Genomic DNA, 27557 nt, shown 5'->3' on the forward strand with positions numbered 1-27557 from the left:
ATTTGTCCATTTATGTTTCACAATTAATGTACGACAGTGAAATACTTGTGTCTTGGGACCCTAGTCGTGTGTTTGAGTCATTGGAAAGTGAGGTGCAAATAAATTAGTATTTTCATTAATTGATTCATAAAATGATAATTGGGAAAGTAAAAAAAACACAAAATCTGCACTGAGGACATTTATTACAATAAAATATACTAATGATATTGTGACGAACCACGCTTCTTGAACACGGAGCGCCCATAAATAATCTCGTTACAATATAAATGAGAATTTTAAAGGCACAACAATTTCTTCTTATAAATATCCTACATTTTGTACCATTTACATCAATTATAATTTTTTTAAACGATAAGACTTTTATTGCATACCTACATATTTTATATCAAATGTACTTACATCATCATTTTGCGTGATAAATCATTCAAAATCGCTACAGCCGTTTTCGATACATCAAAATAATCTGTGAATTCATAAGAAATGAAACAACATAATTCATGTAATCGGTACAAATAATTTTTTCGATATCAATCCAGTATTTACATAAAACTATATATAATTATATTAGCTTACCCTAATTACAACATATTATATAATATCGTCTAACAACATACATACAATTTGTAATTCGCTGTATACATAATAAATTATTGCGGGATATATTTAAACATGTATACAGTTTGGTGTCTCCAAACAGGCGTTTTTAAGGCTAATTTATTAAAATACAGGGAGTCCCACTATCGCTGTACTAAGCGCGAAGGGACTTGTAGTTTTACATACACTGAAAAAACATCTAAATTTTTTTGCAAAATTTTTCCATAAAGTCCACGTTTTATTCTCTAGCTTCGCGCAGCCGGCATATACTGCTTCGCTGATGTGAGCATTTTGTCTATAAAAACATAATCTTAAAAAATTGCTCACGTGCGGGTGGCAAAGTCTGTTGGGCGGTTTGCTTGTTAGGAGTCTACAAATAGAGTTTTAAGAATTCATCTATTTGAAAAAAAAATGCGTCTGGAATTTTGTAAGTATTTTTTACATACTTACTCAGCATAATTATGCAAAACTATAACCTCCTATGAGCTTAGCATACCAACGGTGGGACACCCTGTATTGACATAAAATAATAATATGTCTAAATTTAAATTGAGGCACGTTATTTATATTGTGTCCATATACTAAAACATTGGTCAGCATTGCCTTGTGTCCATCTTACGAAGGTAAAAAGATATGTATGAAATACTTTTTATTATTCCAGATTAGATAATTGAAGAAAAATAAAATGTCATAGACAATTCATAAATAATAATGAACAATTCATAATAACCTGTACAATTATTACAAACATTATCAAAATTTATAAACTTATAAATCGATATTAAAGTTAGTAGAAAAATATAAATAAAAATATTGTCACACCCTCCTCCTTGTTCTATTAAATTAAGATATAAATAATTTTATTTTCAATAGTATTTGTATAATTTTATACAGTTAATAATTTAAGAATGATAATTCAAGTCAAACTGCGTTATATTATTAACAAATCAAATATAATAATATACACAACCGAAAAAAAAAGAATTTGATTTTATTTCGACCATACTTGATACATTTTTACAGACGTTAATATCCCTCAGACCAAAACTTTTTCCTTCAAGATTGCCCAGACCAAGATTTTTGATACCTAGATCTCCAAAACATACTTCGTAAGATGAACTGACAAATCTTTCTACTGACAAACTAACATCTTTTGTGAGACTTCGATCCACAATACACAAACTATGTATACGTATTTGATAGTGGCAAGTCAATGTCGATATTCGAAATTCTAGAAAATTCCACAAATATATAAATCTCCAATTTCATTGATAATATTCCGTAAATACACTTCTCTTTTACATATATAGAACCAACGTTTTCTAGCGCCTCTAAACTTTAAATCTTTCGCCGTTTATATATTTTTTTCATTTCATCAGTAACAATATTAAAGAGATCAATATTCTTGCCACTATGAGATCAAAACATTGTATTAAATCGTCAACGTTGATTAATAAATTCTTCAAAGATGAAACAATTGATCTATACTATAACATTCACCGCTATAAATATTCGCTTTAATAGTTGCCAAAACCATTTATATAATTATTGCCAAAATTTCACATCACGAAAGGAAAGGTCTACCCTACTAACTATGACACAAGGACGACACGACGAAAAAGTCCTATTTAGTAGAAAACAGAAATCGACATCAACTAGCCACACCAAAGGAATCAAAAGGAAATATCTCCGAAGGCAAAAAAAGAGTAATGCTGAGGTCAGTCGGAGTCGCTGCCCGTCTCCGAGAGACACAGGTCGTCGTTGAGCACGTCTGTGGGCAGCGCGGGGTTCGTGCTCACACCTGGGGAATATCGAACTTATAACAGTGTAATAGCGTTTAATTTTGCTTAACACTACAGCTGATAGTTTGATATGCAAAGTTGTAGTGCGCAAGCATAAAGCACAAAATTTCCTGTTAGTTAGTTCCGTTGAAATTAGATGTGTGAAATTAAAACTTGTGTGTAAATATCAAAAACATGTTATAAAATATTGTTGTCCATAATCACAATTTTTTTGTAAAATCGATCAATGTGAATTTGTAAATAATTTCAAACAAATAAAGTACTTTGTACTACGTACTTACACAATCAAAAGAATAAATTTTAAAATTGGAAATCTTTAAAAATAATTAAAAAATAAGACCACATCAAATTTATTCAAAATTAAACCTTATATCAGGTGAATAAAGTTGAAAACCATACCGTTAGGCATCGAGTGTTGTGGCGCGGCATCATTGTCATCGCTGTCACTGCCACTGCCGCTGTCACTGTCACTGTCACTTGACGAACTCGAAGAACTGTCATCTTGTCGCTGTTGCTGGAATTTTTTTTATACATTGTATATTTAGTGTATGAGGTGAAAATATATTGAAATGCCATTTTAAGGCAATGACCTATTATACTAGTAGACGCGGCATACGCCAACATCATTGCACTAAAAAACAGCGTAATTAATACATACCTACTTACTAACGCATTATCACCAATACAGTTGTTCTCTCATTCACTCTCACGCACGAGACATAATACATGTCTCACTCATATACTTCGTAATAACAACTGCCGATTAAAATATAAAAAGAACGTCCAGCCACGACGCGAATGGTGCGTGACTAAGTGAAACTCGGGCATTTAGCTGAGTTTTTTCTTGCCAAAATAGAGAGCGGGTAACGTATCTAGCTTTTTTATATATCATAGTTTTAAGGTGGAAATACTGTTAATCTTAATATTAATACTACAGATAAGAAATTGAACTCAAAGAAAACACTTCATTATTTTTTAATAGTAAGAAAATTCATAGATTTTTGAATATTCCTTTGCTACACCCAAGAATCGAACCGACTAAATTCTGTTAGAATTATGCGCTATATGCATATAATGTATTTAAAATTGCTTCCTATGCAGACCTGACCTACAATGGATAAAATGTGAATGCGGAATTCTCAAACATACTTTAAATAACTGTCCCTCAACAGTCACATTACGCAATAAAACTGTTTTAAAATAAAAATAAAATATTCAATTTTATCATATTATTATATTGAATTGTTAAAAAAAACTCATTATACTTACCGTGGGAACAGGTGCGGGGGCTGGCGATGGCCGCGGCGGAGCTGGTGCATGCGAACTCGGCATATGCGTATTCGGCATACTGGGCATATGCGTATTCGGCATACTAGGCATATGCGCATTTGGCATACTGGGCATATGCGTATTCGGCATACTGGGCATATGAGCATTTGGCATATGCGAGTTGGGCACATGCGTGTTAGACGCATGCGAGTTGGTGTTGGTCACGTGCGCGTTGGGCATATGCGTATTGGGCATATGTGCGTTCGGCATATGCGTGTTTGGCATATGCGGCGCATGTGATGCATGAGGGGCATGCGCTTGGCGCTCGTTGGCCGGAGAACTTGCTGGAGCATCGTCTAAGCCAATCATTGGCAGAGATGCAAGAGTACTGTTGCCGCCGGCTGACCATCTGAATGATGAAATGTTGTTTAATTAATAATAAGGATGCAAAAAGTACAAAAATAATTATATATTTCGTAATTATAATAATTTTATTTTATATAGTATCAAATCAAAACCTGTACACACAACATAACATCAATAAATTGATAACAATTTATTGATGTTAAGGCATATGAAACTGACTGGTAATATAAATTACCTTATAAGGAAAATATCACCTCTCACATTCAGTTTATTGAATTGAGTTTTTGAAATTGTACAAAGCACACATTTGTAACTTGACTTTAAATGGAACATCAGGTTTTAATAATTTGGAAATGAATAATATTAAGTTGCAATCTTTAAAAAACCTTTAAAAATTGACTTTTTTTGTTATTTTTAATACTCACGGCGCTTGTGGAGGCGAAGTTTTAACCCTCGGCGGTGATCGAACCATGTTCTGCGTCTTCGGTGCGACTCCATTGAACCGCTGTTGGTTGTGGTTGTTTGCCTGAGCCGCCATGCTGGCTGAACCTGTGCAATATATTATTCTAGAACATTCTAGAAGTTTCGAGATCTTTGTGGAAAATGATTGAGTCTATAAGGCATTTAAGTGTTAAAATAAGGGATGTAAATGAATGAGGCTAGGAAGTTTTCGTACAAATAAAGGATGTGAAAGTATTTTAGATTTTCAGGCGAGTTTCTATGAAACATGGGTTAAAATTAATGCTTTATTTTGAAGTATTTTAGTCACGTAATTAGGGATTATAAAGACGATATTATTGTAGAAAAGAAAAAAAAAATATTAAAGACAAACAATACTATTTATTGTTCCCACTAAATATTTTAATAAAATAATCACTCAAAATACGAAGATAGATGAAATATTTCCACAGACCATCCTAGAATACAATTTGAATAATTTAAAAAATGGAAAATATTGTTTTTTACACATAATATAAGGTAATAGAACCAAAACATAAATTATATGCTATAACATACCAGCATTATTAGCAGTACGTCTGTTTGTAGCGACACGAGTTCGGGATGTGGACCGTTGGGTCGTATTCGTGAGCTCACTGGTTATTGGTGTTAGTGGCCGAGGCTTCTGAGCTGATTCTTGCCTATAATATATTTTATTTTCATGCCTCATTTTGTTCATAAGACAATCATTATTTTAAGTTCACATCAATCATGTTGTTAGGGTAATACTGATCATATTAAACTAGGTCATTAAAGCCATTTGTGGCTAATAAATAATCATTTTCTATGATGGTAAATTGGATATGTCATAACATGATAAATAGTAACATTTTTTCCCCTGGTAATTGAGGTTACGAATGTCATTATCATTTTTGTTCTAAAGCTAATTGATAAATTATCAAAAAAGCGACTCTATAAAATATTTATGTTGTGACCTTAAACAAATTTACTGTGTCATGGATATATTAATTATAATCTATATTTATACAGACACATAATATGGTCGCTTTCAAATAAAAAATTGCTTCAAGCACAACTTTTTATTCTTTATATAACCTAACAAAAAAACGCCCAATTTTCGCAAAATTACTTCACCCCGGTTCACAAATTTCCATATTCCAACAAATTAAAAATTAAACCTATAATTTAATTTAAACCATACCTAGTCTTTTTCACTTGTATATTACTAGAAAGTTTCTCCAATGTAATCTCTCCCGTATCTCGATCTATGATGAGCACACACTCCTTTGTGTATGGTCGCTGATTGCCTTTGAACACTGTCTGAGGGATACCAGCGCCATCTGAAAGTTTTAATTTATTATTTGCATCATCTACCTAGCGATAGTAGACATTTTTATTTGTGTTGCAAAAATAAGACGTAATAAGAAATGAAAACATTAATTAGCTTTTGGTGATAAGATTGGCTCGTCTCCCAGCAGTGGGAATGTATATGGACTGATGATGATAATGATGATGATGATGATTGAGACTGATATTTTTTTATTCATAAAACTTACCTAAATGTGGCACAGTGACAGTCACTTGATTGTTTGTCCCGACATCTACCGTAGCCATCTTATTCACATCCACAGATGCTGGTTTGAAGTCATCTGCAATTTTTATTTTTTAAATTATGTAATCTTTTTTAATTTTTCATGCTGTATCATATTTCATTATATTATAGATTTATAGGCACAAGATACGAGAACAAAGTTTTCATTATTTATTACACTGAGCTTGCAACATTTTTACATTTAGCTGCAGTCTTTCCAATATGTACTTAGTTCTTTTCACATTTATTTTTTTTGGGTTTAACAACTTTCTTTTTGATTTGATTTTGTATTTCTGTAAAATCAGTATTCCATAGCCGGTAATATGCAAGGATGTTATATTAAATTCTATACTGTATAAATTGAGAAAGACATAGAGGTAAGGTCATATTATAGGTCATAATTTTAGGTCATAAAAAGGGTGGTGCCAATTACACAATAGTCAATATATTTTATTCAAAATTATAAATATCCTTTATGATTTATTTATAAGCCATAGTAAATCATAATTGAGTTATTAATTTATACAAGTTTAGTCATTTCTGTTGTAACTGAATTAATTTTTAGAAGCCGATGACTATGCAGCAACTTTATAAAAATAACTAAATTTATTCAAGCTTTTTATGCAATATCTATCCTCGTTTTTATGTTACAATATCACCTCTTTACCACTTGGTTTACACAAATTGTATAGAATAAGGAAAAGTATGAACTGCATAAAGAAGTGTTATGTAAAAGCCAAAAGGCATTTTTACACAGGTACTTACATTTGATTGTGTGATATTGGGATGCCTTGTTGTTCGTGAAGCTGGATCCCAATTTTAACTCCCTCACCTCATAGTTTAAACTATGCTTATCAGCCATTTTTCTGCCATAAGTTTAAACTCCCTGTAAATGAACAAAAAACATCAATCTTTTACCCTGCTTCATATAATTATCATAATTGATGAGAAAAATTATGTTAACATGAACTAGGCTAACAGTTTCACTAATAGTTCTCGATTTTTCTTCCAAAGCAAGTATTAATAATATAAAAATGACAAAAAACCAGGCGAAAGTTCTTAACAGAGGTTATATATTTTTTTCTATTTTTCTTCTGATTAGAATGTTACGCGTACACATTACATTCACGCAAATACAGCTGACAACTTCAAGACACCTATGTATATTGTAATCATCATAATTTTTAAGATTTAATTGTATATACATCCGGTGTTCTATATAATCTCTCGAAACATATATAAATAATTAAATATATAAGAATTAAAATGAGTTCAAATACACAAAATATGGCAAACCATTCCATTTATATTCTTTACACAATTTTTACCTTTTGATCACGAATCAAACACGTAGTTTAATAATCAATGTAGGATATCATAATCGGGTTAATTTTAGAAGAGCCAAACTAAGTAATAATAATATGTAAGGAGTAAAAATACTATTGAACAGACCAAAAAATTAGACAGTGACTACTCTACTCTTTCGACCTAATTCCATTGACGAAGAACACGACGGTTGACAGCTAAACGGATGACTGTGACATTTGCGTTTAAGAATCACTGAAACATCTCATTTTTATGTAGGTACATGTATATGCTAAGGTTTTTGCTACTTAAAGCAGTACGACAAATTGGAAGTTGCAATCTGCGAGGATCCCCTGGTTGCGATAACGTACGTTGTAATCGTGCCCACAGAGTACTTTTTACATGTTGCATTACATTACATACGAATCTGTGGATCGCGAAAAATCAATGACAGGTGTCAGTTCTGTCACTCGTCTGTCAGGTACATCAAGTGACAAGTCAGCTGTTTCAGGTTTCTGTCAAGTGTCAGTTTCTTATGTTTTTAATATTGTGTGTGATTTGGTGTGATCGTTGCTTTGATTTCATATAAATTTAGTAATTATACTTTGAAAACATAAGTTAAACAGTACACCGTTACTATTATAACCCAGTTCATTATTAGTGTGTTCTTTATTTAAACGTATAATATTATACCACATTAAATACTAAAGTAGGTATAACATCTATCACCATAGTTACAACAGATAAACAAGATGACCAAAAAATCAATAACACTAGACGTAGATCCAACTATCATGGAGAAAAACATGCGTATTGTGAAGGTATTTAGATAAATAATAATATAGGTACCTTAATCTTCTAAAAATTATTGTAATTTCAATGTATTGGCAATTAGTGGCATAATTTATTATATTTCTTTTTATAATTACAGGATAATCCAATGGAAGAAGAATTAAAGAAAATATTTGCGGATACCGACACCTTACCATACAAAATAGTTAAACCAACACCAGGTATGCCTTGATATTCTTTGACCAATTTCTTGTTTTGGTATTTTTCATGCTAAAAATAATGCTTAATTATTTATCTTTTCAGGTTTTTGTGTGAAAACATTCACTAAACCGGACAACAAGAAACTATTTGTCAATGTGTGTTTAACTGATGCCATACCATGTCCCCGTGACATCACAAACGAAGAGCTGATGCAGATCTTAAGTTCTGAAGACCCTTCCAGCTACAGAGTGCCAATGAGCATTGGAGAAGGCAGAATGGAACCAGACAAGTCTGGCATTCCAGCCACAGTTTATGATGTAGCCATAAACCCTGATTTCTTCACAAAAATAGAGAAAGATGATCTCTTCCAGACATTTTTCTTGACAGTTGTGTTTGAAGGCTTGCAAGATAAATACCAGTTCGAAGCAGACATGTCAAAGTATACTGTACTGAAACACAGGAAGTCCATAGGAACTCTGCAATCTCATAGGATTCAAATACGGGATGTGAAGCAGTGTGAGGAGAAAGTAAAGCCGCTGATTGAGGAAATTAAGAAACCCGTGCCAAAAGCAGAGACCCCTGCTAAGAAGGAAATAGTTTACAGGTTGAGGAGGGAACCACCAACAGGAGAGATTGAGTATTTGCTGGCTGAATTTAAGATTCCGGAATCGGTGTGTATAGAATTAATATTTTTCATTATTGTTTAGCAGTTTGGTAAGGATTTTTAATAAAATTTAACATATTATAAATAGATTGTAATTATTAGGGCTTACTTCATTTTTTCATAGAATGTTAAATTTTTTTTAGTACTCATATATTTGATACAATACTAATTTTACTATATTATGATAAGCAATCACTCTGATGCAGATGTTGGGGCACTAACTATTTAATTTTCCGTATTTGTATTTAATTTTTCAGGTAAACATACAAGACCTCAACTTAGAAGTTGGCGAAGACAGAATTGTATTGGATTCAAAAGGTCTTTATGAGCCTGTGGATTTCTTCCTGCCATGCAGTGTAGATCAGGATGTCATTGATGCTCAGTTGAATAGGAATTATGATGTAAGTATTGTTTTATAGTATTTTTATGACATATGAATCTAAATTGACGATAATGTTAAGTATGAGACGGCAAAAATTAAATGTTGTTGTTTTTGGGTAATATTACTTGCAAATTACTTTTCTGATGATGTTGTTTACATATTAAGAATCTATTTTAAGTAATTAATTTGTGTTTATTGTAAATTAAAAATTTGTATTTGAATTTTCTATAAATCTCTCTGGTATTTATTACCAATTGCATAGTTTTGTGATTATCTATTACTTTTTTAACATTTATTTCTCTTTCAGATGTTATCTGTTAAAATGCCAGTCATCCACTAATTGACTGAATAAGTGTGAAATGTTTGGGCTATTATGTATGGGAAAATAAAACGAATATACAATATTATTGAGTTTTATTTCAATCGAAACATTTATTTTGTATTGTATGGTCACATTTAACTAAACTACAACATAGTATACATACATACAACGTGTACTAGGCTGATTCATTTCATAAAAATTAATACTGAATAAAAAAGAGCAAACACTTAAAGACAATATGAAATTATTGGAAATCAATTACAGGAAAACTGCCCTATGTTTTCATAATATATATACAGTGAAATTGTGATGTATTTTTATTATAAAATTGCTTGTATATAAGTTGCGAAGTAGTATAAAAAACGAATTTTTAAAATTGTTCATTTAAAATTACCACAAAATTTTGATCGATGATGCGTCGGCATCGCTGGCAGATTAAAACATTATAATAATATTCGAACCATTGATCATCATCATCATCATCATCAGCCCATATACGTTCCCACTGCTGGGACACGGGCCTCCTATGAGGGTACAGGCCATAATCCACCACGCTGGCCAAGTGCGGGTTGGCGGATGACACATGTCGTCGAACTTTTTAATTCTTCGACTTGTCGGTTTCCTCAAGATGTTTTCCTTCACCGTTCGAGCATTGATAATATTGATTAAATATTAGTAACTAACATTCAGATGAGTATAAAAGTTATAAGACTAAGTAGGTAGATTATTATCATTATATTATTTTAGATCAAATAGACTAGGAGTATTTAAAAAATAACTGAACTATGAACAAAGTTTACTGTTAACTTTGTTTTAATTTATAAAAAATTGACAAGTTGTTAATAAAGCATGAAAGGTAGTAAAAATAACTATGTATTACATTGTTATAATGCTGCCTTAATTATTTTATATTCAGTTTACAAAATATGTAAATTATAAAACAAAAATGTATCTATGAAATTTATGGGTAAGTAAATATATGCAAGACTGAAGGATTCCATACCTTCACATACAAAGTATCACATTAAAATTATTGTACTAAACGCCTGCACATGGCATTGTCAACATATAAATTTTATTTTATAAATAACCTAAATATTGCAATGAACTACGTATTATTAATAATTATACGTAATAAAAGATTATAGTAACAGAAATTTCATAAATGCATGGCTCTAAAATTATTACTATATTTTTCTTCACCAATCAAACATTCGAAATTTCCTACACAATATTTTCCACGCATATTTCCATCTCCTCAAATTTTAATTCCCTCCTACCTATCACTTTTTGCCGCCAAAACTCGAATTTTGAATTCAATAGGCCACCTTTCAACATGGTCCCGTACAAATCGAACTTACCTTCCAACACTCAATAACGTACAAAAAAGACAAATTTCTCAAAAAGTGTAAATAAATTAGTATTCAGAAATAGCCGAAACTCGAGATTCTACAGATTATACTACGTCATTCTAAATCCAACATGGCGGACCTATAAAATCACTACAGACTTATTATTAATGGATAATAATTGAAAAACGACCGTTTCGTAATTGGAATGTTTTAGTGTTTACAATTCATCGCGAAAATACGGGCTTTTAACGCTAATACTTTCGAATTTGGCTAAGATATCGTCGTTATAATCTGACAAATGTGGTTTGAGATCGGATAGCAGTTGTGAATATTCACTAACTGGTAGATTGACTACAGCCTTGTACGGCTGGCGTTCGTTTTTATTCAAATATATCCGCATGGAGGGGTAACTGTTGATGTACTCTTGTTGGCAGATCTGTCTGTCTATCAGGCAGTTCACTTTGCCGAAGTTTACCACGTTACTGAGATGCTGGAAAAATAATTAATGTAATACATTTTTATTGCGATATATTATGATAATATTAAATAATAACTCAGGCCCCGGAATCACAGACACAATAGAAAATCTATTGTGTCTTGGACCGATCGAGCCGCTTGGAGCTCAATGGGTTAAACATTCTAGTGATAAAGACAGTTTATTGCTAAACATTGTACTGATTGAGAAATATAACATGAAATGAAAACATTAAGTAGTATAGGCAAGTACTAATTAGTCCAAGATTCATTTCTTGTGCTATTTAAACCACTAGTGTATAGTCAAAAGTCATCGTTACTTTAAGTTAGATTTTTTCAGTTTGTTCGTTTTAAGATTTAATAAGATTTTAGATATTAAGTTTTAACATTAATTTAAATAACTCACATGAGCGATGATCGCAAAGTCAGGAAACAGTTCGTAACATCTGTAGCACCTTGGTGAATGGAAGTATACAATCCACGGCTTTTCGTCACTGAAAAAGTGCATTTTATTACAAATGGTAATATGTAATCGCGTAAAATAAATAAAACAATGAATATAAAAAAAAATATATGAATAACTCGAATAATCTCATAAATATGGTAATTCAAAGTAAACTCAAACTTGATAATCACTTATTACACCCAAAACCTAAAAATCTCCAAAATTATTAACCTGATTCTATATTTTTTAAACAGCGTATCAATATTTAAAAGTCCTTACCCAGTTACTCTATAGTCAAAGGTTTGCGTGTTTAATTTAACAATGGAGTCATCAAGGTGATTGAGCGCCCACTCCAATATGTAAGGTGCTTTAGATAACTGCTGCAGGGATACACTGGAAAAAAAACAGAATTAAATTTTATTAAAAAAACAATTCTACTTTTTATACTTTTTCTATTATACTTTTTCTTTTATTATTTATTTATTTATTTAAATTCTTTATTGTACTGCCAACAAAAATTACAAAAAGAAAACTTATACTAAAAGAAGACACAGCATAGATGGCGGCCTTATCACTTATAAGTGATTTCTTCCAGGCAACCAACTAAAGATGTGATAACATAATAGAAAAAGGAGGTGGGTAAAAAGTACCTATACGCAAAAATTATGTAATATAATAGTTACTAATAAAATAAAAAAAATACTAATAAATATACTATAAATAATACATAGAAATATAATAGATATCATACATATAAATACGTATATACCTATAATAATTATAAATACATGCCATAACTAAAATAAATACATACATTTCGTAGGGTTCCGTAGTAAACTTACGAATAGAACATGAACTTGAACATGATGAAAATAAAATATGTAAGTAGGTGAGCAGCAGTTATATGGGTGACTATCTAGCTGTTTTGCTAATACATGCCAAGGAAGTCGGAAACCCACATAGGTGTTATCTACATACGCACTTGATTGAAATATTTTTTTTTTGTATACATAATTTTACATACATACACAATGTATTCGTATATATTTTTTATCTAAAGTATCTATCTTATCTATCTGCACTTTCATACTTTTAACTCAATTTTTAAATATTGCAATAATAAGACAATTCTTATATTTTAGATGTTTATAAAATGAAGTAGGTACTCACGTAAAATGTCGTCCCGAAGTTAAAGGATACAGTCGTAGTGTTGGCGATCGAATGTTCTGGCAGAAACCGGTTTGTTCCGGTTTGCACCAAAGAGCACCCACACGGACAAACTTCAGCGGTCGAAGCTAGAAAAAAACATTCATTACATGATTAAAACTTTTAGTAAATGTCTGTCGTTATGATTTCGTTATATTTTATTTCACAATTAGTGTATAGTAGAACACTTGGCTGCTGCCTCATGTTTACATAGAAAGTACTTACTTCTTTATTGTATTTGTTTTAATTTAAAATAATTAAATTAAATAATTTTAAGACTGTGGTAAACAATTGAACATTAATAACTAGAATGTATAGAATATATAGGTAATGCAAGACAACACAAAAATACTATGTAGGTTAAAAATAGCAAATGAAATGCAAAACCAACTTTATTATTATAGCAATAAGGTCCAAATTACCCGTTTCGAAGCGATCCTCATTTCGTGCAGCAGTTTATCGCAAACTTCAGTACAATGACTCGGCAAGAACGCGACTAGCCATGAATGTTCTCTGCTCCATACGTCACTTATTTCTAGCACTTGTTCTTCTGTTAAACCGAAATCTGGAATGTTCTAGAATGTTTGAATCGAATCTAAGGTAGAAGTTGGGGAAAATATAGTAAAGAAATAAGAAGAATAGATTGTAATTTCGATACAAATAATTAGCAAATTATTCTAAGTATACAAAGGATACAGATAAATGATTCCAAAATTGATTAGCCGTGCTAAAATCGAAAACAGTTTACATCCCCTCCAGTTAATATCGCATAAAAATCAAGCTCTGGCATAACACTTAAAACTATAAACACAAGAACTTTAAACATACAATAAAGAGCGTGTTTGCCGAGCACACATGTCAGAAGTGAAACTTCTTTGGCAAGATTCAAAGATACCAAAATCGTCGCCTTACCTCATGACGCGACGGTATTGCCATGACGCGACCTTGAAATGATTTCAATAATTATACTCACTATCAATATCCTTAATCAGATCGACGAACTCAATAATGCTCTCCTTATCCGATTCTCCTCTGAATTTGTGCAACTTGCCCCTCTCTTGTACCGCGATCAGAGCGGTATTGCCGGATACTTTGCGACAATAGTCGTCCGTGTGTACCGTGCAGATCATTATACCAAACTGAAATAGGATAATAATCCTAATAATATTATAAAGGCGAAAGTTTGTAAGTATGGATGTATGGATGTATGGGTGTTTGTTACTCTTTCACGTAAAAACTATTGAATGGATTTGAATGAAACTTTACCACAATATAGCTTATACATCAGAATAACACATAGGATAGGTTTTATCCCGGAAATACCACGGGAACGGGAACTATGCGGGTTTTCCTTTGAAAACGCGGGCGAAGCCGCGGGCGGAAATCTAGTTTATTTATAAATTATTTTAATTCAGATTTTCATCCATATAGATGTCAGTATACCTTAAAACTATGTTAGTATTATAATTATACAATAAATAATGGATAAATTGCTTTCTATTGAGAACTTTTTGTGGATCTCTAAAATTCTACATTTATATTATTTTCAAAAAGTTAAATTGACATAAATGGATTTTTTGGCGGTAAAGTTTCGTTACTCGTTGGTAATAAATTAATGTAAAATCTACAAGGGCTGTATATATTTAAATAAGACACAATATTATAAAAACAAATGATATTTTTTTTAAATAAATAATAATAGAACATCATTGTAAAAAGATGAAAAGCTTATATAATTTCGATCCTTCGAGTCTGTTTAATATTTAAATTGACAAAAAATTGATCCTCCGAGTCCGTTAAGTATTTCAATTGACAAAAAAAATAGTTTTCTTTACTATAGAAATAAAAACTTACACTGACTCCAGCCTCTCTAAACTCAAGTGCGACTTCCACAAACGGGTCAAGCATGTGCTGCCATGTCACCTTGTATGGGGCTACTATGAGCACCCAAGTCGATGCGTCTATGAGGAAATAGCATATTATTTATTTTAGAAACGTAGATTTGATAATAAAACGACAAACTTAAAATAGCAATGCTCATACACACAATACAATGTGGTACTCCTTCATCAGGGCGAGATCCCTGTGGCAAATTTAATTCAAAATTGAACCCTTTTTTAGTTTTGCAATTTAACAAATTATTTATTTATAAAAATTACAACTTTAGAAAAAGACAGTTCAAATTAAATCATGATTTGGTTTATTACATTTTTTGAGAACACTTAAAAATATTACACATCAAAAGCATGTGGTAGTTTAAATAAATCTATAAACACTCGATAGAGTACAATTCTACACGATAAACTGATCCTTTTATTAGATGTTTCCTTACCTCCATCAAGAATCTTCTTAAAATCCGAAGCCGACAGCGTATGCAAATTATACGCATCAACAGATTTCTCCAATAACTCTCGTGTGGGCTCCGAGAACAATCTCTGGTAACCGCCGCCCGGTTTGAGAATACCCCACGATGGAGCCTTGTTAATTTGCAGGGAATGACACAGCTCTCCCAGTTTATCGCAGTTTATTTCCCCTGTTAATATAATAATAGACATTTCATCATCATCATCATCATTATCAGCCCATATACGTTCCCACTGCTTGGACACGGGCCTCCTATGAGGGTACAGGCCATAATCCACCACGCTGGCCAAGTGCGTGTTGGCGGATGACACATGTCGTCGAACTTTTTAATTCTTCGACATGTCGGTTTCCTCACGATGTTTTCCTTCACCGTTCGAGCAGTGGTGATGTTACAACATGCGCAGATAAATTGAAAAATCAATTTATTTCCTGCGCGCTCGCCTGGTCTCGAACCACGGACTTATCGATTCGAAGTCGAAGGTCTCACCACTGAGCCACCACTGCTCTTTATAGACATTTATCAACATCAAATCACTTACAATCAAAAATCAAATCGCTTTTAAGCGATAAGGCCGCCAAATTGTACATTTATTTTAAGTTACATATCGTTTCTGTAAATTTTGTTCTTGTGTGCATTGTACAATAAAGTGTTTTCTATTTTATTCTATTATACACTAGCGGTCCGCCCCGGCTTCGCCCGTGGTACATATTAACGTTTTCTCTACATAAGAACCATCCTCGTACTTCAAGGAATATAATAAAAAAAGAATTATCGAAATCGGTTCAGCCGTTCTCAAGTTATACGCTTACCAACACATTTTGGGATTAATTTTTATATTATAAGATTATGCAGTGGTCTCTCGGAAGACTTTAGCCCGATTTATAACTATCTACATTAGTCAAATTCTCTCATTTATTGGAAGAAATACCATGTTCTATCGGAAGATAAAAGTAACTACAATCAAATGTTTGCTTTTGAAATTGGATATCTGTCCTAAATAAATTCTCTAAACAAATAGTAGGTAATTTTTTCTAAAATAGTGTAGTATAAAAGAAATATTAAATAAATACCTCAAGTATCTACTCCAAATGAAATACAAAAGTTGAATTTAAGGCAAAATTACTGTTTTAAAATAAAGTAGTATTTCAACAAGTAACATACCAAATTTCATATTCCTCACAACGGACTTCAAATGATACACTGGTAGCTTATCATCTCCTTTGGTAGAGAAGTAGAGGACCCAGGGAGTACTACCTCCGTTACGTAGTTGACTTCTAATTTCCTGTAAATAAGTTTTGTCCATCTATACTATAAATGAATGAAGAGTTTGTTTGTTTGGTTGAATTTGCGCTAATCTCAGGAACTACGGATCCGGTCGGTGTAAGATAACTCATTAATCGAAGAAGGCTATAGGCTATATATTGTTATACTAAAACCAATATGAGCGAACAAGCAATGCGAGTAAATCTGTGGGACACAGCTAGTCTATTCCTATATATATAAGAGTTAAAATATTATTTTAAAAGTCAAGGGTTAATAACAATATCATACCCATCAAATATAATATTTTCTCACACTTATCATTATTAAAACAGTACATACCTGCATCTTCTTCAAGCCAACTTGTTCAATTTTCGGCAGAGCTTCCACAACTCTCTTCAAAATGTCCTTCTCTTCAGTGCTATTTAGCAATACAGTTCTGTTTCCATACTTCAGAACTATTGTAGCTCCTAGATCTTTGGAAAGCATCTTGCTCATTTCATCTTCTATTAAAACCACAGACGCCATATAATACTGTGAAAGAAATATATAAAAGTATGATGATTTCAATTGTATACATATTATATAACAATGGGCTACTAAATGAAATAAAATTTCTAAATATTAAAAGCGCTTATTTGATCCATATAAACATTAATTAAAAAAAAGTAAATACTTATTTGTATTATTTTTTTTATATAGAGGGGAAAAAATAGCATTTTGGACAGATATATGTGTATCCAAGACTGACACGAACTGTGTGGAAAAATAGTGGTCACGTAACAAAAATTAGATGAAAACGTAAGCAAATTTCTCAAAAAATACAACATAAATACCTACACAAGCTTTTATTAAATTTTTTTTTTCAAAAACTCACCAATCTAAAAGCGATTCGCACAAGTATTCTTTCATCTATATCAGTATCGAGAACATACACAACGGGTGTTTCTGTGTCTCGAATAAATGGTGCTGTTGTTAGTGAGATTTTATTCTTCAGATAGTTCATAACAAACTTTTCCAGATCATCAAATGTATGCGCGCCATTATAAACTACGAAGCTTCCGTCTTTGCCCTGTAAGAACATTAATTAATTAAAAAACTGTGCTCATAATCATTATTTTAACGATTTTTGTATAGTATCCACTATTTCTACAGTCGTAGTTCATATTTTTTTTATAAATATTAAATGAAAATGTAAAAACTATCAACAGATTATTTATCTATACAAAAGGAGTTGGTATTTAACATGAAAATCATAAATTGATAAATGTTTAACTTGGTTGGTTTTAACATCAATAATTTAAAAAATAACACAACATTCCAGTTCAAAACTTAATAGAGATAACAATAACAAAAAAAAGATCTAAGACTCTATAGCATTCTACTTCTAACATTCAGTCACAACAAAAATATGACACACAAAGCAGATCACTTAAAAAAATTGGATTATACATTTTACAGGTAAAAAACACTAACCATTTACTAAAAAAATACCACAACATATATAACATCGATATTCATAATACCAATACTTACATTAGGATAAAAATACAACGATGGATAATTACCTATCCTCATTGAGTGATAGCAAAACGAGTTGTAGTATTTACAATTCACCGCACCAACTTTTACCTGGTAAAAAAGTTTAATTAATGATTTGAAATTAAATCATGCAATTAGGTATATAAAATATTCATTTAGATTGACAGAAATTTTCATATTTACTTCAGATTATTAGGTCTTAGGTCACAATCAACTTAAAAAATATAAAATAAATAATTATCAGAGCCTGCAACAACAATTTTTTCAACGTCTTTAAAAAATTAGTATTTATTCATGATTTTTCACTTTATTAAATAAAAAATATTATGGATTCTTTGAACATTCGAAAAAAATTTAGACACATGAAAATTTCATTATTTATTATTATTATTATGAGCCATGGCTGTCCCACTGCTGAGCAAAGGCCTCTCTTCCCTCAATCCATTTCTCCCTATTTCATTAATTAATTGTATTATAATAATTGTAATCTAGAGATTTTATCTAAAAAACTATATGTTAACATACTTACAATTCCGTTATAAACTTCAGCAAATTTCTTCCAGTCGTCTGCCAAATTTTGACATGGCGGGCAGAATGGTGAGTAAAAATTAATAAAAAGCGGATCATCGGTAAAGAAACTCTCTGTAAATAAAAAATTGTCTAGTTTTTTATTATGGTCTACATAATGGAATTACAGGTTTAGTCAACCTATTCCTGTGTAGTTTTAATGGTTTCTGACTGATTCTATAAACATCCTATGCTAAATTTTACACTTTTCAAGATATTTAAATTTGTGTTTAAAAAAAGGTACCTGATTATCAGCTATCAGCTAATTTTGTAATTGTATTAACTTTCTGCTTTTATTTTTTGGTTGCTTGGAAGAAATTGCTGTTAAGCAATAAAGCCGCCAATTGCTTAGTATAATATCCTGATTTTGTCAAACTTTGTGTGTGCAACAAAGAGTATATAAATAAATAAATATAAATAAATAAATAAAATATTTAGAATGTTAGTATTAACACAGACTAATAATAATGTACTATGTATACATATTATAAGTATTATTAATTTACTTGTAACATTAGATGATTTATAATCACAATATTGTGTGAAAAATGAAGAGAGAAGTTGTTGAAGTATGTATATAAATATCTTAAATATAGTTGAACTCTTCTACTCTCAATTAAGCTGTTTTTTAATCTCTGTGATAAATAATTACTTACTATAAGTAACTGGTGTAAGAGTCTCCACATGGGGGTCCTTATGATACAGTCCCTTCATAAACAAATTGTTGTATTCAGATTGTGAATTGTAATCATACTTCCTGGTGTACGCCTGGTGCGAACCATACTTGTCATAGTTTTGTCTCTTCTCTGGATCTTTCAGAGTTTCATAAGCTTCTGTTATTTTTAAGAACCTCTCTTGTTCATCTTCATTCTGAGAATTTATAGAAACTTGAATGTTTTGTAATAATAACATTTTTATTTTGTGTTCGAAAAATCTTCTTCATGCCTAAACCACTTAGCCGATTTCGATGAAATTTGGGAGTCCTGAGAAAATCAAATGGGAACTGGAATTGGAGCTTTCCTTTAACAATTTCCATTGAGGGACATATAGTAAGCTATAATAAAAATAAATTTGCTTTATTAGTGAAGAGATTATTGCTGTTTCTTAACTTTTCAATGCTCTTTCATAAAATCATAGGACTTTAATATTTTTAAATGAAGTTATCACAATAATTAAGTTTAAATCTCAATTTAACAGAATTATTTACATAAACATGTGACAATGTTCTATGTAAAAAAATAATAATTTATTAATATAGTTATTCTCTTTAATTTACAGGCCATTAGCTAGAAGTGGCATAGTGTAATCAGTAACATATCAACACCTACACCTACTCCCACACAAATTACAACACAGTCTATTTGTAACTTTCAATTTAAAGTTCAGCCTATTTCAACATTGCTAAAGTTAATAAATTGTATAAATAATACCTATATAATATTTTTAATTTAGTTATAGGATAATATTGGATAAACTATGAAAAGTTATACTGTTTATATTTTATACATCATAAAAATAAATTAAATAACCTAAATTATTTACTTTTATTAGATCAGCTTACTAAGACGTGTACTACATTATTTTTAGAAATGAAAAATTAGTAGCAGGTATTTTCCTAGACAAAATAATAAAAAATTATAGAAGCGTAGAGAGATAATGATTCACTCATTATCTCATTAAATGTTATACTTACAGAATTTTTATCGGGATGTAGTTTAATAGCTAACTTTTTGTATGCTTGCCTTATCTCTTGAGTTGAGGCCTGTTTAGATACCCCCAATATTTCATAGTAACCCACTTCACTGAGATCAACTGTTCCCATTAAAACTAAACTTATGATAATTATTTTGTACCTATAAATTAAATAAATTTTAGTAAAACTTTTAATATGACGTTGATTTGAATTTTGAAATAATAAAAGCTCATATATTAAACTTACATGGTGCTAAAAATGAAATTCACTTTGCACTTTATTGATTTATTTGTTATTCAAGTTTTTAAACCGTGAACCTATGGTGCGTAATCGAATAATTCAGATATTTTATTGGTTTCATTTAAAGTCTGGTAAAGATATGAGCATTTTGGCTGTAGATTATTCACTGTAAATTTCAATAACAGCGGATAGCGCTGAACTATTGTAAGCGTCCGGCCATTTCTTGTCAACAAGTGTCACTCAGTGTCACTATTGAAATTTGAAGTATTAACAATTGACATTTGACTCAAACTTCAAATTCAAATTTCAATGTGACAGCAGAGGTAGACAATAGACAATAGGTGACATTTTATGGTGCATTTACACAATAGAAAAGCGATGCGAAACTAGATCTGTGGATGCGAATAATCACAGCGAATAACGAACACAACAGTTAAACATAATATATTAGCTTCAGTCTTAGATCAAATGATTTAAGGCTTCAGGAGACAGTCCCAAAGTACGCCAAAGAAAGTTTTCTGTTCCTGCAATATATAACAAAAAATGTGTACAAAACAAGTGACCGTATAGAACTGGAACATCCTGGAGAGGTTTGGAACTTTAAATTTAGAATGTAGGTACTATATAGACAATAAACCTAATAACCAGCACAAGAACAAGCATCATAGGCATTTTCATAAAAAAAAACGACGTGTGTCACTCGGGGACTGACGCGGTAAAGCTATAGCATGCTATGCCTTCAAGCCACACCTCCGCCCGTCGGAGTGGGGAGCGTGAGGATTTTTCGTTACGGAATTTCTCGATTCAGTCCCCGCGCTCAAGGCCCGCGATAGAAGCTATGCAATAGCTTAAAATTAAAACTCGAATATCTCGAAAACAGTTAAGTTTAGGATGGGGGGTTCCATAATGAAATCATTTAGAAATGATGTGTACTACATTCCACTAACGGATCTAGGTCGACTTTTCCTGTAACCCTGTATTTTGTGTAGCCCGCACATCTATCACTATCAGAAATTTCCATCAGATATTGAACGGACGCTGTGGAGGATGCACGCGTTTACTTTGCACGGCAGGACAAGATGACAGAAACGGAAGATTTGAAATTACGGAAATTGAAAATTGAATAGTTAGGTAAGAGTTAGGTATTGTTCATGGAATTTAGGTATTACACGTTTGTGAAATTGGCTGATATGCAATCTTCTGCAACTGAGTCGCTAAACCCAGTATAGACGTTTTATTTCATTTTTATTAAGTAAGTAGAACAATGATGCTAATGAAAGTAACTGATCGTCATCCATTTTGTTACTTTTTTTTAACTTTTTGTAAACTATTCCTACTATGCTGCCGGCCAACCGCAAACTAAACTCATACTTACTTGCCTGAAGGAAATTTCTGATAAGTGTGCGGAATGGTGTCGACCAAGTCGACGGACATCGGAATGGCATCGGAAATTTTCTGACAGAAAAATTAAACTGTGTGGCCGGCCCGAATAACTTGACAGTTGACATTTAACATTTAAAAATTTACGCGCCGCGCGCAATGCGCGTTGCTTTAATAAATAATAGGTAATTATTATTTAACCAACTACCGCCAAAGATTTTGAATACTTTTGCTTACCACATCCAGACACAAATTTCAAATTAAAATTTTTTTAATTATTTGTATTATCAGTTTTGAATTGTGTCTTTTGGTCACTGGAGGGACGTCCTATGGCTATACCTGAAGCACCCAGTTTTAATGTGAGTCCATTTATTATTTGAATTTTATGTATCAAAAATGAAATTGCTTTAAGGCTTTTTAATAAGTAAAGGATTATCTGTAATTGGTATTTACTGTATAATGTCTATAAAATAGTACCATGTCATATTATATTTTGCTTAAAAATTTATAAGTAACTAACTATCTTTTTATTTAATGCAGCCAATTTTACTGGCACAATGTATACACATTAACATCTGCTGTAGTCTCCCAACGATATAAAAATGTAAGGGAGATAAATCCAAACTTATTTGTAAAATTAAGTTAGATAAACACTGAACACAGCTTAAAAGAAAATTGTAAAAACTTTAGTAGCGCCTGCAAAGTCAAGCAGGCACTAATTGGAAACCAAGTGTTGGAAACTAACCCTTTGGATATTTTGATCAACAGTAAATAAAAAGCCAGCTTTAGGACAATTTATTTATTATTAGTTTCTTTAAATACCAATAAAATATCACATTCTTTCACAAACGGCACAACAATATCACCAACACATACACAACAAGAGAGACATTATATTAAATAGGTACATTCTTATTAATTATTTAAAATATAAGTACCTATCAAATCACAGTTAATTTATTTCTAAACACATTACAATATATTTCAAATTACAAGTTTTCTATGAGATGATAATATTATTTCATCACAGAGAAACAATGATGAAAAAATATTTGTATAATTGGTATACATATACAATTTTATAAAGGTAACCATTCATATGTACATAATAGTTATTTTATGAAGACAATATAAATAAATGCAATTGTTTCTGCTAAACCATAAACAAGATCATAATTTTACTAACATAGACTATAAATAATGGCAAACTAATGAATAATGATCCACACCTCTAATTTAAATATGTAGTAAGTACAAAAAAATCCTCTATCAAATATACATTTTTATAAATTTATAAATAGTCAAATAATAAATATTCAAAAGTTTTTCTTAAATTTAGCAAATGCACGTCATGAATGACCTTAATATTGCAATAAAGCAGTTATAATGCTTAATTTGAATTTGTTCTCTATTTAAATTTGAAATCAGACATGTTTTAGAATACATATTATAAAATGAGGTCTTAATCAATTTAAAATCAATTTTAAATTCTCAAATAGTGTAAGATGAGGATTTTTTTATTTCTTTTGAAACAAGTGTACCTATATAATTTTTTTATTATTATTAATCGCCTATAAGACGGCAAGGCATGCTTTTATAATGATTGTTATTACGAAAAATGATTCAATTAATTAAAACAAGGGTCATAGTATAAACAGTAACTGGATGGATGACTTAGATTTTGTTCTAAAATATATTAAGGATAGTGTCTTATTAATGTAAGCAATTTACAAAGTAAATAGATCACGACTTTAACCCTGTCAGACATTGTACTATCAGCTGTTTTGAACGTGCATAATATAATAAACGATTTATATTTTACTAGCTGCTCCGCGCGGTTTCATCCCCGTGGCTCCACTCCTGTTGGCCATAGCGTGATGTTATATAGCCTATCACCTTCCTCGATAAATCGGCTATCTAACACCGAAAGAATTTTTCAAATCGGACCAGTAGTTCCCGAGATTAGCGCGTTCAAACAAACAAACAAACTCTTCAGCTTTATAAAATTAGTATAGATGACATAATATTGATTAAGTAGCTATACATATTATATTCATTGATTTGATTTTGCGTTAAAATTTCACCCTTACACAACCATTGGTAAGAACTATCTCAGAGAAGGTGTATAAGTCACATCACTGAAAAATATGACAATGATCTACCTATTAAAGGTTTTGGATAAGATGTACCACTATCTATTATTTATGATACACGAATTAAATAGGAAAACGTATTAAAATAATGGAATTTAATTCGTATTCTCAACAGTTGTTTTTCAAAATAAATATAAAATATGATACATAAAATACAGTAAATATGAACTTTATTAAATTCATAAAATAAGTGGGATTTTCGGGGACAAGCTGTTTATCCTTGTAACGTGACAGCGTGTGACGGTGTGAGCATACGCAATCCAACCAAGAAAAGTTAATTCGAAGTAAATAAGCAATAACATTTGCATATTTTGGTGTCAGGCGAAATAAAATTAACAGTTACCTACTAATTTGCAAAAATATTTCTAGGTAGGCAAATCGTATTTTGCATATGACATTTTCGACACATAGAGGTCATTGGAGTTCGTATTCTTAGGTGGATCACGTTACATTTAAATATAAATATAAATAAACTCATACATCACTGATACCCAATTATGTAGCTTAATTCGCTTTTTTAACCATCCGCCTTAAAGTTAAATAACCTATTATTCTAAGGGCAACAAATTCAGCCACGAGAATCGAAATGTCGACCCAATAGTTGTCCGGATTTAAGCTTAGTTCCTTCATAAGCTCTTTGGGATACCTGTAACAAATATGTTGTTTTTGTTAATTATTTTTCACCCGCTTTGTAGAAAACTTAACAAATTATATAGGTACTAAAACTTCCTCAAGCAAAGCACTATCCATTAAAAAAACCCTATCAAAATCTGCGTAATTTTTAAGATCGAAGCATACAGACACACAGACGATGGAAATCGACTTTTTTATAGAATGTGACACATAATATTTCATCAATAGTCAATATATGGAGGGTAGTATTCTGAATTCATCATTATCATCGTCATCAGCTCATTATGTTACTACTGCTGGGGCATAGGGTAGGCATAGGCATAGGGGCTGGGTAAGGGGTCAGGCCACACTGCCAACTGAGTAAATTTTATAACTGAACAATTTTTTACTTTAATTTTATGCATTTTTTGATTAAGTATATTGTTTGCTATAACCACAGACTCTATAACTGAATTTGGACACGCAACATAGAAGAAAAAGCATAACCGCGGAGAATTACTTAATTAGCGTAACAAAATGTAATTTAAATAACCTTGATTTATTCAAACTCAAACATCTGTGCGTTTGTTTTGTCATCTTAACGATATAGATATTTTTTAATTTACTTTAATGAGCGTTAAATAATTACCTAAGGTGACAATACATGACGTCATCTGGACAATGCAGTGGTACCCTATTATACGAGTACAGCGATATGACGAGAGCTTCAAAACTGTGCCTTAAGAAGGAGCCATAGGACACAAATCGCATGATCGGATGCATGTGCGGGATCAGAACCAGGAAACCGGCGAAACCGAGCATCACGCATGTTGTTATTGCACCGAGGAATGTACCGTTCTGTGGAAAAAATAAATAATTATATAACTTTAGCCAAAAGTTTACTGGAGATATGCCTAATATTCTTATATAAAATTAAATAGCAGTTGTGCCGCGCAGTTTTTCCTGCATCGCTCCGTTCCTATAGGTCCTAAAACCACCACCATCACACTAAGGTGATGAGATAATATAGCCTACAGGCTCATAGTCTTCCTCCGTAAATGGGCTATCTTAGACTGATCGATTTTTTTTTTGAATCGGAACCCTAGTTCCTGAGATGAGTGCTTTCAACCAAATACATAAACAAACATTAAACTCTTCAGCTTTATAATATGTGTTAGATTATTATAAGATATAGATTTTCTTCGCATAAACAATTCAATATGGCTTCAAAATGCACCGGAACTCGAAGTGTTAATATTTCTAATAACTGCTAAATAGGTCAAACTATACAGGTCAAAGGATTGGGACTATGATCGCGATAATTACAATGTTTTCACTGAAAAGACGCGAAGAATAATAATAAGTAATAGCGATATCACGTGCTCATTAAACTTATATGTAGATAATCCTCTTCAATGTCATCACTAATTAAAGTTAAAGAAAAAAATATATAATACTTTAGTTCCAGGATATAACTCCTCCTAGTCCCTACTGGGAGGAGTTATATCCTGGAACTATTTAATCTATGGTTATACTTACAATAGGATTAACGCATGTTCCAATTACATTGCCTATCGAATCAGCAAGTAATGTAACATTGGCGAGCACAAAAACAAACATGACGAAACGAGATAACTCGATGGGCTGGCCTGTGAGGAGGTAGGCGGGCGTGGAGTATACTAAGCTGTACCAGACCTGAAACATAAATCGCTTAAATATAAACCGCTTAATAGATCGTTATAATTATTTTGTTTGTGGAATTTGTTTTCTTTATGAAGAAAAATTGAATTTAACCTATGAGCATAGGTAAATAAAAGATGTTTAACTTAAAATAAAGGCAAATAAACAGGACACGCTTGTATGAATTTTAAGTGCATACGAGTACCTTGTTTGAAGAAAATAATGCTAGATAATTATTATTAATGTTCTTATATTAAATGTTTGCCTTACTTGTAACGGCATTGTGGTGACCAAGATGGCGGCGTAGTATGTCTTCAGGCTGTACCAATTGTTAAAATTCTCTTTTTTTAACACTGGCAATTCATCAGGAACTGAAAATTTAAAAATGGAGATTGATTTTCATACTAAATATACTGGCATCCGTTTTTACACTATTTCAATCCTCTAATCTTATCTAAGCATCCGTAACAAAATAAAGCAAATTCGCAAGTGTGCAGATATAATGTCTCATTCTAAATGTAAGGTTAAATAAATATTTTGCTTTCGGATACAATGTAATCGTTTTTATTATTTGTTTACTGCACCATTTAGCCGTAGTCCGTAGATTACTTAATAGTTAGTTACGTTAAAGTTTTATCAAGTCGACCTTTTATTAAATGTCACGAATGATAACATTAATTGATTAAAGATTTTCAAGTGTTAAGTGTGCATAATCGCTTTTTTATAATGCTATCGAGGAAGTGTTTTCAAAACCAGAATTCTTGGACTACTGGTTTCCATGAGGTCAATGTTCTTTCAAAGCCAAGGAATTTGATACCTTACATATTTTGAGTCCGAACAA

General features: G+C 31.5%; 3 protein-coding genes across 3 annotated transcripts in view; 1 reads left to right on the forward strand and 2 right to left on the reverse strand.

Annotated features, from left to right (window-relative positions):
- Positions 1 to 163: 163 nt before the first annotated feature.
- On the reverse strand, positions 164 to 7578 carry LOC123693860 (ell-associated factor Eaf). The gene is made up of 9 exons (XM_045639114.1): positions 7410 to 7578; positions 6847 to 6967; positions 6047 to 6139; positions 5692 to 5830; positions 5049 to 5170; positions 4457 to 4580; positions 3666 to 4074; positions 2796 to 2910; positions 164 to 2395 (listed from the first exon to the last, which is right to left on the reverse strand). Exons 2-9 carry the CDS (start codon positions 6941 to 6943, stop codon positions 2313 to 2315), a joined length of 1182 nt encoding a protein of 393 aa, XP_045495070.1. The 5' UTR covers positions 6944 to 6967; positions 7410 to 7578; the 3' UTR covers positions 164 to 2312.
- Positions 7579 to 8090: 512 nt separating this feature from the next.
- LOC123694060 (PIH1 domain-containing protein 1-like) lies at positions 8091 to 9829 on the forward strand. The gene is made up of 5 exons (XM_045639360.1): positions 8091 to 8207; positions 8318 to 8399; positions 8482 to 9050; positions 9301 to 9444; positions 9733 to 9829. Exons 1-5 carry the CDS (start codon positions 8139 to 8141, stop codon positions 9763 to 9765), a joined length of 897 nt encoding a protein of 298 aa, XP_045495316.1. The 5' UTR covers positions 8091 to 8138; the 3' UTR covers positions 9766 to 9829.
- Positions 9830 to 11194: 1365 nt separating this feature from the next.
- Positions 11195 to 27557, reverse strand: part of LOC123693551 (dnaJ homolog subfamily C member 10-like) — a 54522-nt gene continuing 38159 nt past the window's right edge. Inside the window, exons 9-26 of the mRNA XM_045638712.1 lie at positions 26987 to 27087; positions 26576 to 26731; positions 25686 to 25894; positions 20652 to 20811; positions 19615 to 19828; positions 18921 to 19033; positions 18386 to 18481; positions 17727 to 17921; positions 17192 to 17383; positions 16751 to 16871; positions 15557 to 15757; positions 15079 to 15185; positions 14198 to 14363; positions 13647 to 13789; positions 13189 to 13313; positions 12298 to 12411; positions 11980 to 12067; positions 11195 to 11589 (exon numbers count right to left, since the gene is read on the reverse strand). Coding sequence (XP_045494668.1) covers positions 11317 to 11589; positions 11980 to 12067; positions 12298 to 12411; positions 13189 to 13313; positions 13647 to 13789; positions 14198 to 14363; positions 15079 to 15185; positions 15557 to 15757; positions 16751 to 16871; positions 17192 to 17383; positions 17727 to 17921; positions 18386 to 18481; positions 18921 to 19033; positions 19615 to 19828; positions 20652 to 20811; positions 25686 to 25894; positions 26576 to 26731; positions 26987 to 27087 — 2774 coding nt within the window. The 3' untranslated portion in view covers positions 11195 to 11316. The remainder of the gene's footprint in view (positions 11590 to 11979; positions 12068 to 12297; positions 12412 to 13188; positions 13314 to 13646; positions 13790 to 14197; positions 14364 to 15078; positions 15186 to 15556; positions 15758 to 16750; positions 16872 to 17191; positions 17384 to 17726; positions 17922 to 18385; positions 18482 to 18920; positions 19034 to 19614; positions 19829 to 20651; positions 20812 to 25685; positions 25895 to 26575; positions 26732 to 26986; positions 27088 to 27557) is intronic.

This window comes from Colias croceus, chromosome 8, assembly GCF_905220415.1.
Source record: "Colias croceus chromosome 8, ilColCroc2.1".
Taxonomy (NCBI): Eukaryota; Metazoa; Arthropoda; class Insecta; order Lepidoptera; family Pieridae; genus Colias; species Colias croceus.

Excerpts from the sequence above, each read along its gene's own strand:
- LOC123694060 (XM_045639360.1), top strand. The coding sequence starts at position 8,139 with ATGACCAAAAAATCAATAACACTAGACGTAGATCCAACTATCATGGAG. Across the intron at positions 9,051-9,300 it reads AATTTAAGATTCCGGAATCG|GTAAACATACAAGACCTCAA; the intron begins GTGTGTATAGAA and ends TTAATTTTTCAG. Across the intron at positions 9,445-9,732 it reads AGTTGAATAGGAATTATGAT|ATGTTATCTGTTAAAATGCC; the intron begins GTAAGTATTGTT and ends TTTCTCTTTCAG.
- LOC123693860 (XM_045639114.1), bottom strand. The coding sequence starts at position 6,943 with ATGGCTGATAAGCATAGTTTAAACTATGAGGTGAGGGAGTTAAAATTG. Across the intron at positions 6,140-6,846 it reads CCAATATCACACAATCAAAT|ATGACTTCAAACCAGCATCT; the intron begins GTAAGTACCTGT and ends TAAAAATTGCAG. Across the intron at positions 5,171-5,691 it reads ATACAAGTGAAAAAGACTAG|GCAAGAATCAGCTCAGAAGC; the intron begins GTATGGTTTAAA and ends AATATATTATAG.